The 11,352-nt window shown below is 41.9% G+C and overlaps 1 protein-coding gene across 1 annotated transcript; it reads left to right on the top strand.

The window, feature by feature from the left end:
- The first annotated feature begins 3,097 nt into the window (after positions 1 to 3,097).
- LOC127321935 (AUGMIN subunit 3) lies at positions 3,098 to 10,931 on the top strand. The gene is made up of 18 exons (XM_051350890.2): positions 3,098 to 3,371; positions 3,820 to 3,856; positions 4,025 to 4,128; positions 4,714 to 4,909; positions 5,493 to 5,559; positions 5,872 to 5,975; positions 6,419 to 6,458; positions 7,192 to 7,246; positions 8,001 to 8,132; positions 8,481 to 8,550; positions 8,993 to 9,050; positions 9,139 to 9,194; positions 9,283 to 9,438; positions 9,548 to 9,659; positions 9,735 to 9,876; positions 10,101 to 10,176; positions 10,261 to 10,356; positions 10,469 to 10,931. The coding sequence occupies exons 1-18, from the start codon at positions 3,193 to 3,195 to the stop codon at positions 10,595 to 10,597; spliced, it is 1,809 nt and encodes a 602-aa protein (XP_051206850.1). The 5' UTR covers positions 3,098 to 3,192; the 3' UTR covers positions 10,598 to 10,931.
- The last annotated feature ends 421 nt before the right edge of the window (positions 10,932 to 11,352 follow it).

The raw sequence follows: 11,352 nt of genomic DNA, 5'->3' as shown, positions 1-11,352 counted from the left end.
GTGTCATCAAAGGAAAGAGTAAGCTCCGGCAAGAACATAATGGTATGTACTGTTGTGATTTTCTTAGGATCATCATATCCTTTACACTATAGTAATTTCATGGAGAACATATAAGAAGTTTTACCTTGGCGAGTCCAACGAAGTTGATGGGTAGCAATTTGGATGAGGCCTCCCGGTGACAGGTCAGAGCTCTTCAAGCGAGGTAGCAACTTTGCTCTTGCTCACCAGTCACCACTTGCAACTTCGGCAGGCCGTGTCAAGCTTAACACCGCATCCGTAAAAGGTCACAAATCAAATTTCACCTAGCTGTATAAAATGACCCTCATCATTTTAGCAACTAAAACCAGACAGTGCAAGCCCATGTCTAAGCAAAATCAAATGAGAAGATCAACTTTGTAGAAGGGCATGCAAAGTTATAATCTTATATATCTCTGACGGTGGAACCGGACAGTAAAAAATCATTCAGGCGATATGACTACCCATTAGGAAATTATATATAGCAAAAATATGATATACATTCTAAAGTAAAAAAAGAATACGCTTAAGGAAAAGCCAACATCTCCTGAGGTAATCATAGCTATCAGTGAAACCAGGGATATTGTAAAAAAGGAATGTCCATTCCTGATTTTTTTGGTAATTTCAGTCGCATTTTTAAGCCTTGAGGTCATCATGTAACCACACATCCGCATCTCTGAGTCTCTCCATATATAATCTACATAATAACACTACTGTGAATCCTCTGTTACATAAAATTATTATTAATCTACCAAGGGTGAAAAAGGCAGATATAATCCATCATATTCATAGTAATTTGTGATCTTTCTAGTCCTTTTTTTGTACACCGGACTCTGTATACAAATTTGTCAACTATGTAATGATCGGCCTCATTTATTCTCTTATACCTAACAGAAGCGAGCTTGAGGAGAAATCAAAACAGGCCACTGCCGAAATCCCCACAAACTAAAAACTGCAATAGGCTATCTGTACAAAATACGGTGTTCTGAGCGAGCAGGTTGTACATGGGAAGCTCCCCGTCCTGAGAGGAAGAGATGGCTATGATTTTCTATGTACCCATGAGTGGCTGAGCAGATTCACCATCATGGACATGCGAAAAAAGAATTAAAGTGGGAGGAAAACGAGAATAAAGAGCTCACATGGGGAAGTAATATTGACGAGAGACGAGATGCTGATGTGCTCCGGCGAGTGGCCGGCGCGCTCGTCGCTCCTCCTCCACCACCGTCCCAGCGTCGCCCCTCGCTGCTCCTCCACCTCCGGTTGGCCCGTCTCCGGCCGCGCCCATCGCCTCTGGTCGTCGCCGGAGCGGATCCGCCCCGTGCCGACCCGTCTTCGACCGCGCCCGGCACCTCCAGTCGCCACCGCCATGGATCCGCCCCGCGCGAGCCCGTCGCCTCCCGTCGTCGCCGGAGCGGATCCACCCCGCGCCGGCCCGTCTCCGGCCGCGCCCGGCGCCACCAGTCGCCACCGCCGTGGATCCGCCCCGCACGATCCCGTCTCTGCCCGCTCCCGCCTCACCTCCACCCGCCGCCACCAACGCCACCACCCGAATCGGCCTCCCAAGCCGTGGTGACCCCCTGCGGGCACCTCCATCGCTCAGGCTGGCCGCTCCTTCTCAGGCCGGTTCCTCCAGACGCGCCGCCGCGCGAGAAGGAGGAAGGCGGCGGATTGGATGAGAGGAGGCAGGAGGCAGCCAAGCGGGATTGGGGGAGGAGAGGAGAGGAGCAGGTGGGGATTGGAGGAGGAGCAGAGGCCTGCGATTGGGGAGTGGTGGCCGATCTAGGGTTTTCACCCTGTGACCTCACGCGCATGGAGTGAGATCAGGTGACATGCACCTTTTGCATGTCACCGTGTGACATGCGGCCTAAATCCAAATTTAAACTTTGCGAAAAAATTTGAAATAAATCATGCATGTTCACAACACATATTAAGATAATCTCTATAAATTTCAGATCAAAATTCGAAACATACATCGAGAAACAAAAAAGAGAAACTCAGATATGAATAGTCTCAGAGAAACTCAGATTTGAATTCGAGAACTATTCATGACAGATTTCTCTTTTTTGTTTCTCGACGTATGTTTCGAATTTTGATCTGAAAATTTTAGGGGTTGTCTTAATATGTGCTGTGAACATGCATGATTTTTTTTAGATTTTTTCGCAAAGTTTAAATTTAGGTTTAGGCCGCATGTCACACGGTGACATGCAAAAGGTGCATGTCACCTGATCTCACTCCCACGCGCATACGAAGTGCACACGAACGAGAGCCCATGGCTGTCTCAAACTACCGGTCCCGCAAGTAGCTGGTCCCACGCGTCATGGACTGTCTAAGAAAACCAACATGTGAGGAAATTTTTGACTCATCCAACGGCTGTGATGAAAAGTGGGACTAAGATTTTACTGTGCAGGGTAGAACGGACGAACCAGATTCGTTTGCCCCTTTGAGATGGCCTGGTTGAGAGGGTAGTGTTTCAACATTTATAGGAGAAATCCTCATATAGGTTGTTTCACCTAGTTTGCATTAGGCTCATCTTTATATTCCGCAAAGACTAATATTGCAAAGAAAGAATTAAAATCTGTAGAAACCTATTCACCCCCTCTAGGTTTACCATCTCTGAACTTTTAATTGGCATTCCCTACAAGTTTGTAAAAATGGAACGTTTAGAAATTAGAGTTAATCATTGTCTCGCCAATCTGACGGAAACATAGCATCTTACTTTTGTTTGGCTCGGATCAGGTACTGGTGTTGTCATTCCGGAGCTTGAACATGAGCTGGTTGTAACCCATTTTTTTTTAATGAAGGTCCTTTTTACCCACAAAAAATACAGAGATTACTATAACTATTTTTATAGTGTATTGATTTAATATTGCATATGTTGATAATTTAAAATATATTTGGTTAAATTTAGTAAGGTTTTAACTTTGACTAAATTCATACTGTACAATTTTATTCATGAGAACGAACCTCGGCCTACACGGTCCTCACTCGAAGAAAAATAAAACCATATAAACCGGCATTTCCATCTGTTTTTTCAGGAAAAAAGAAAGGAACCCCGCATATATCTCGTCTGCGACGGTGGCCCCACCAGTTCCTCGCCCCGTCCGGCGGCCCCACCATCCCTCCCATTTCCTGATTTTCCGCACGCCTCGATCAACGCCGACGCCGACGCCGCCGGCGATGAGCGCGAAGCAGCTCTGCGACGCCCTGGCCGTCGCGGGGTTCGACGGCGGGGAACCGCTCGACCCGGAGAGCCTCGACTGGGCGTTCCTCCAGGGAGACGACTCCCGCCGCGTGCTCGCGTGGATCGCCGCCCGCCTCCGCCCCGCCAACGTCCTCTCCGCCTCCGACCTCGAGCTGTAATGCCCTATCTCTCCCGCGAACCCTCTCGAAATTTCTCTGATCGTAGCTAGGCTGCCAGACTGCCAGGGCTGCCAAGTTAGGCTAGCCCGGGGGTTGATTCGAACGCGATGCCCCCATGGGTCTGAACTGTCGGACGTGCAATGTCCGGGCTTCCGAGGTGGGGTTTTGGTTGGGATTAGCCTGACAAGCGTGGGGTTTGGATTCAAAATAATAGTCCTCGACTCCTGTTGCAAGTTGCAGAGTTGCCTGTGAAACTTTCGTAAGTGAAGGGTTTGGGTGAGAAAAGCACACAACTGCACTTGTCTGCACATGCTTTGGAGTGTGGTGCATCCTACTACCATTTACACTGTACAAAATTTATATTACGAGATGTTTTCGCTACAAGTGCTGATTCTCTTGCTTCCGAGGCTTAAACTGGTGTTCCTTGTTTCATAAACTTTGCAGGTATGAGCAGCTTGAACTGGAAGGGAAGCTTCTGGAGGTACACAGATTTTTACCTCCATTTATTCAGTAGACTTAGTTGGATTATCAATTTGGTGGAGTAGCATGTTTTCTTTTGGAAAAATCGTCTATACAGTGCTAGTCTTTTGTTGCAATATAGCTGCCTCCGGCTAGAGATGTGCGCCTAATATGAGTACCACATTTTTAGGGGGAGGACCTGGATTCCGCTTTCGACAGTATTTCAGTCTTCTCGGAAATTGGAGAGAACCAGGAATACACATTCCTGTCAGAAGAAAGTCTGGGAGACATCCGGTATGCCATGTCACTCTCCTGTTATACAAGAACTCAATCAACTGTTATTCTGTGCACCTCTTCTCGTGAGCTGCATTTCCCTTTACTTTTCCATCACCCACTTGCAAAAACAGCAGGTATAGTTGTATACCTTCCCTTCTTATGTGGAAGAGTATTATTCTGTTTTTCTCCCATCAAATTTTGTCTTATTGAGTATGTTATTTGTGGTATATGTAGTACATTTGCATGGTTTGTGTAATGGAGACACTGCCTAAATCTCTCAGATGCTAACTTCGGTAACACAGACTCTTGTGTTGAGTAGGATTTACAGATCAGAGGGTATAACGAGTAAAATAAATTCCCTTCCTCAGACCACACAGTGTGTGGGAGCTTTGGGCACTGGGTATGCCCTTTTTAGGGTCTAGCGAGTAAAATTGCAGTCCCATACTAGAAAAGAAAAAGAAAGAAGAGAATTAGTCCCACAGTGTTTGCTCCATTTTACTATTAAGCCCTATCTTCCCTTTCAAAAAAAATTAAGCCCCATCGTGCTAACGGTATGTTTTCCATCTGTTCACTGATCAGAGATTTTCTTCTTATATTTTCTAGTGACTCAAAACATGCACTTAGAGCTGAAGTTTCTGATTTGGAAAAGAAGCTCGCTTCATTGGAATGGCAGCTTGATTTGCTGACATCCCAAGCTACCACCATCACCCAGCGAAACAAATCCCGTGAATCTGCTAAAACTAGGGCAACTGGACAACTTACAAGATTAGATGACAAACTTGCTAAGAGAAGTTTAGAGGTAAATTATTCCTTTATTTTGCCAACCTGAAACACAGTATACCATACATACTGTCCTTTTACCATTCGCAGCTGTGTATTGATAGATACCTATAGTCTGGATTTCACATAGACCATTGTAGTTATACCTGAATTCAGCCCACAAAAAGAACTCGAGCAACCAGGCACTAGCACCTGGTGTCATTGTTTGTATAAAACGACTGAGGATTCAGTTTCTGATACTCATTGTCTAGTCTATAATCACCAGAACCATAGAAATAAATTGTAGCTAGCTATCACGTGTGGTTATTTAAGGGCCGGAGAGTGCGGTTGTGTTCAGTGAAAACTAAAAAGAGCTATGTTAATAAATGCAGGCAGCAAACAGAGTTTACTGGTCTTCAAGTTTACACAAATTTGTACATAATGTAGACATTCTTTCATACTCCGTATTATCCTCCTATTTTATGGCATTTGTTTACTACGTGTGAAATAGAGACTTTTTATTTTATCTGTCATGCTCTTTCTTATAGAATTTCGTTGCAATACTTTATTAGAAGAATGTGCTCTGTGACATTATATTTTCAAAACTTTCCCCCTTTCTTCAGATGAATGCTGTGCTCGGAAAACTTGTTGCTACCATCCAGGAGTTGTCCTACTATCATTCAGAAGCTGGTACTACTGTTGCCTTTCACATGTAAAGTTGCACATCTTATTACTCCCTCCATCTGGAAATGAGTGACTCGGATTTGTCTAGATTCGCTTGTATCTAGATGTTTTTTAGATGCGAATCTACACAAATCCGATTCACTTATTTCCGGATGAGGAAGTACTACACATTACATAGATTGACATGCGCTGATAACCTGATATATCCATTTTGATTTGCATGTATTGAAATGCCACAATATTTAACCCTAGCACACATAGTGTGAATTTTAATTTACTGTCAACCTTCTGAATTGCAGTTCATTTTATTCATTACAGATATTGGAATCTACCTGTCATACTGTGATTTCCAGTCTTATGTAATCAGTAACTTGGGTTGTACCAAAGAACTGAACAAATGGTTCACTAAGAAGTTTGAGAAGGTGTGCTTCTATCATGATCTCACTATTCCTATATTAATTGCATTATGTTTAACAAAACATGCAAATATTAGCTAAAAAATTATGATACATTGCTAGCCATACAAGATGAATAATGAGCCTGGTATTGGATGTGAAAAAAGCTAAATACTTCCGTTGAGTTGCATGGGTTCATCCAAAAGCTCGAACATGTTGGGGAAACATGGGAAATGCACTTAACTTCAACACTTTCCCTCTCATATGGCTGCCACAGGCCTAAAAGTGAATTGCCACAGTAACTTTTTATTTTAAATTGCGCTAGCCAGGTATTGAACTCGAGATCTCTGGATTCTAATACTATATTTAGTTTTATGCACCAATAGTTCACCTAAAAGCTCGATCTTATGGGAGTGTGAACATACGACCATCCTTTTGCCATAACTATGTCTTGATCAAGTTTTCTCCAGGGACCTCTCCATCTTGTTGCCAAAGAAGACGTGCCAAGGGGTGAGGATTCTTTTACCTGATCATTATCACATTACAGTTTTCTTGTCTGTACTGTCTCCATACATTTTATGCGCTCTTCTTTTCCGGCGCCAACAGAAGCAGATAAAGGTTTTGATATTTTTCTTTTGAATTATGTATTCTTATCCCTTAATATTCTGCCTGAATCATTGGAAAGGCTATAAATCCTTTTTTATGTGCCAGCATAATGTATTATGGAAGAAGGATACATTTTCATAATTTACTTTTTTGATATTAAAAGTTGAAAGTTCTAGTTTATGCGCCCAGCCAACATATGACTGAACTAGTAAAAACTGACCATGTCTATTTGATACCTCAAGTTTTCTGGTAAAAATGGCATGCTTAGGTAACCCTACTTGTTTTGAGTCTTCCCATAGTAAGTGTACTTTTAGGTCTGACTAAGCTTAATTGGCTAAAATTGAGTTTAATTTCTGAACGGAGCTATGTACCATCCGTCTCCCAGTATTCAGCTTGTTCAAAATCAAGAAGGCAAGAGTAGCACCCTCTTTGCAGCGAAGGTTTTGATATCTTCTCCATTTACTGGTCCATGATTGGCTTGGCTGTTGTGTACTCTATTATTGATATCTTAAATAATATGTAAACTTGGATTTCACCATGAAGTCATACTCAGTAATTTCCTCCAGTATTACTTTATCTAGGTTAGCTACTTATGCCATAGTGAATTATGATAACCAATTTTCCTTTTTTTGTGCAGGAGATTCTGAAAAGCATCATCATTTAGTAAATGAACTGAACCGAATTAATTCAATGTAAGTTTCTGTTTATCTGCCGATTACACTGATTTATTATTTCTGGCGTAATACTGCAAAATACCGCATCTTAGGTTGGAGTTGTCTTAATTTTGTACCATCAGCAAACCTAATCTATGGTCCATGTCACCTGTTCTGTCTCCACCTACATCAGTACCTCTGTGTGTGTGTGCATTTGTGTGTGTGTTTAATCATAAATGATGAAAGAGGAGTGATAAATGAGTGTGAAGGAGAGAAATATCATTACTTTTACACCATTTTTCGAAGAACATAACCATTAAATTTTTAAATGGAAGGAGTATTAATTTCAGTTTTGGAACTCATTTTCTCGAAGTCAGCAGCACATAAGTTTGTTTTTCCCCAGATGGATATCGATCTCTTAAATGCTTCCTTGACTTCATTTCTGAGATTAGTTTGCCTACTGATGGAACTCCGAGCTGCATCCCAAACTTTTCTGTCTGCATTACTGCATGTGGATTATTCATCCCTGTTGGTACAAAGTTACTCCTATTGCTTCCAGAGTCTCTTATGAATTTGTGTTCGCTACTGTGTTTTAATATGTATCAGGAAAATTAGACATGTAGTGATAGATAGATTTACTCTATGTTACTTCAGTTAGACACGTGACATGAACTCCGATATATGGCTCTTCTTTTATGTGCATTGGTTATTATCTTTTCACAAGCTACCTTATAGTTACCATCAAAGTGAAGAATCAGTCTACTTGCTTACCATGCTTCTCTTTTATTAACAGATTTGCTAAAAGTAAGAGGCAGTACATAGAAGCACTAGTAGAATATGCGAAGGAGGAGGCTAAACTCTCAAAGCTGAGATCTCAGTTGGCATCCCAACAGTCATATATTCATGAAGACATCCATTCTCTAAGGTATATCTGACATGAGTGTACTGGAGTTGAAAGAGCTCCGATATTGAAGTGGCATGATATCATTATTTCAGAATAGAACTGTTGAGAACATGGTATAATCCTTGTTGCCACCTCTAAAAGGGAAACTGCTTGGTTCCTGGTTTAGTCATTTTACCTGAGCTGAGATTTGACGCAAGTCGAGATTGAACAAAATATTGTAGAAAACACTTCATTTTTATTGTAGGAAAACATTTTTTTCCTATTTTATTGTATCACAATGAAGCTTTTGTGCATGTGCTGTTTACATTTGCATGATTCCATAACTTATATGTCTGTGTTATTTTTTGAAATTTTCTTATTTGGTTTCAGGAGGAGAAACTCTGAACTTACCGATGAGCTTAAGGATCTCTCCCTTCAAGTTCAGGGATGCCTATCCGAGGTAAATTCAAACACAAAAATTTCGTTCTTGAATCTTGATACTATCATGAACTGCCTAAAGATTTCCCTGCACGGATGCTTCAGAGTTGTTTAAGTTACACTGCTTAATACCTTGAGTTAATGTTCTATTTCGATCAAGAATTTTGTGCATCTATCAATAGATATCACTGGCATCCCCACATAATAGAAATATAAAAGATGGTGGGAATGTTTTACCTGGACATGTCACAAGCTCATGGATGTTTCACTGGAGTAAATAGATGAATGAACAATGAAGCTAAAGTTCCTTCATTCATAGTTCACGCTTTTTTTCCCATGCCTGCAGTAAAAAAAGTAATATTTGCCACCCATTTAGCTATCTTACACTTTACCCAACCATATTTCCATTTTATGTGCCAGGCAGTGTAAAAGTTAATGGCCTATTTTGATTTTCCCTTTTATAGACTGTTGCAATCTTGTGTGCTGACCTGGCTCGACTTGAGGGTGCAAATATTTTGCAAGGTGTGCTCTCCTTATGACCCAATAAGAATTTCAAAGCTTTTTGCAGTACTGAGATTGGTACTTCATGTTCCTAACTATGACCTTATAGGGGATCATAACTTGAAGGTTCACCGTCAAGAATGCTATATAGGCCAGCAGAAAAGGGTAGCTTGCTAGTACTTGGTTGTTTTTCGGTAGAAACCAGCCTCCTACCGAACTAAGTGATGATGTAGACATTTCTTCTTTCTTGCAGTTCATCAATCATTTGGTTAATCAGCTTGCTGCGCATCGGTTTCTGAAGATAGCTTGCCATCTTGAAAGACGGACAAAAATTTCGGGCGCTTATTCATTGCTCAAAGCTATAGAAATGGAGTTGCAGAGCTACTTATCAGCTGTCAATGGCCGCCTGGTATGTCTTGCTGGTTTTCTCTGTTACGTTCACGATGTTGTTTAGCTTGTTAGCATTCACTTCATTTGTACATTCTTATAAAGTAGAGTATATACCACACAATACGTAGGACCGATATCATTTACTTGGTCAACCTGCATCTGACATGATTGAAGAAGGGTCTGTTGATGACCGGGATACTTTTCTCCATGCCGTGAGGGATATTCTTAGTAGTCAGTCAGGTAAGCCAGGTGTTTTCACAAATCTTCATGTTATCTACCAATGCTGGAATAATTTGCTCTTTTCATTTTCTGTAGGTGCTCAGACAGTGACACCAACATATGTTTCAGCATATGCTTTGGTTGAACAGATATCAGAACTGGCGGACGAGCTGCACTGTTATCAGCATGAGCTTGAAAATGTTCTTCCACGTGAACGAAGAAGATTCATCGATGAACAGTGAGTTGTCCTCTCAGTTGTGCTAAACAATCTTCCTTCATAAATTTTACCTTTCTTCGTCCATTGGGTGGTTGAATCTCCCTTGCTGCACATTAGCAAGAGGGAAGATACACAAAAATAGAATGCTACATTCGCTAACTCCTAGTGGTAGGAGTTATATGTTAAACGTTTTAAAAAAATGTTAACGTTTGGTCCAATCACTCTGTTTTTTCATCATTTTGTAGATGCAGGATGATTCAAATACTTGAGCAGATCCTATCTGTACCTGTGACACATATGCTACCAAAATTTACACCATGGGTACATTCTCTTCTGATGTTTGTACCTTTTCCTCTGTGTCTTGTGCTATGTTCTGATGCTATTACTTGACCATGTTTTACTCAGCCACTGGCGCAAGCGCTTGAAGAATTAGAAATGATCAGCTACGAAGTCTCTGCTTCTGTTAATGAAGTAACGATGGCTCGAGAGGAAAAGGCCAAGGTACTGTACATCTGTTACTACCACCCGTTGCTAATAATCAACAGTATCAGCGGTTTAGGTGTAATTCTGTATGTGGATTGAGTCATGTTCTCATATTTACAATGGTCTGCAGATGTTACAACAGCCTTCACGCAATGTGCAGCAGGAAAGACGAGTATTCACCGATTTCTTCTGCCACCCAGGACGGCTGGAGAATCAAGTCAGAGAGCTCAGTTCTCGTATTAGAGCAATCCCCGAATAATCTTGGGTAGGGTGGTCAATATGGCCAGTGCAAAGTCTTGCTTGGATCCTCAAACTTAGTTGCCATGTCTTTTCTTGCTTGGCCCTCTTTTTTTTCCAGGGTTTTGACATACGAGAAGCAGAATCGTACATCCTCGGAATTGCAACAACTGAAGATTGTTGAGCTTAATTTTTTGTTTGTTTCTATTACATCAACACAAAGTATACCCAGTATAGTGCTTTAAGGGGAATAAAATAACAGAGGGACCCATTGTATATAATCATCAGTTTTCAGTGCCTAGTTCTTTTGAATCTTTGTGAAGACTGATTATGCTATAGAAGAATTCATTTTGCTATTGCAATTTTGTGCATAGATCTGGGTGGTCCGTGCCATAGAGTTTCTTGTACTAGTTGGCAAGGTCTGGAAGGCAAATGCCGAGCCAAAGTGCCGCTTGCTGCACGGCTCATTCCCCTTCTCTTCTCTCACCTCACTACAGTACCTGAGGGAGAACCGCTCCTCCCCGGGCCAAACCGAAGCTGTCGCCGGCCAAGGGAGGCGGAGGGGAGGCGCCGGGCTTCTCTCTGTAGATATTAGGGTTATGTTTTGGCAAGTTGCCAGTAGTTGTTTTAGTTTAGGTGCAGCTCCGGATTGGTTCGGCGAGATCTGGAGGCTAGGGTTCTTCCTCGCCTTGATTCAGCTCCCCTGGCCGGAGCTAGAATCGGCAGCGGAGACCACTGCACGGTCGAATAAAATCGCTGGATGCTTTCTCTTGCAGG

The sequence above is a fragment of the Lolium perenne genome, chromosome 2 (assembly GCF_019359855.2).
Source record: "Lolium perenne isolate Kyuss_39 chromosome 2, Kyuss_2.0, whole genome shotgun sequence".
Taxonomy (NCBI): domain Eukaryota; kingdom Viridiplantae; phylum Streptophyta; class Magnoliopsida; order Poales; family Poaceae; genus Lolium; species Lolium perenne.
This window is presented reverse-complemented; position numbering and strand designations above follow the sequence as displayed.

Bases quoted from the DNA above. Each gene is read 5' to 3' on its own strand.
- LOC127321935 (XM_051350890.2), top strand. From the start codon at position 3,193: ATGAGCGCGAAGCAGCTCTGCGACGCCCTGGCCGTCGCGGGGTTCGAC. The intron at 5,976-6,418 runs GTGTGCTTCTAT...AGTTTTCTCCAG, and splicing joins TCACTAAGAAGTTTGAGAAG to GGACCTCTCCATCTTGTTGC. The intron at 10,357-10,468 runs GTACTGTACATC...AATGGTCTGCAG, and splicing joins CTCGAGAGGAAAAGGCCAAG to ATGTTACAACAGCCTTCACG.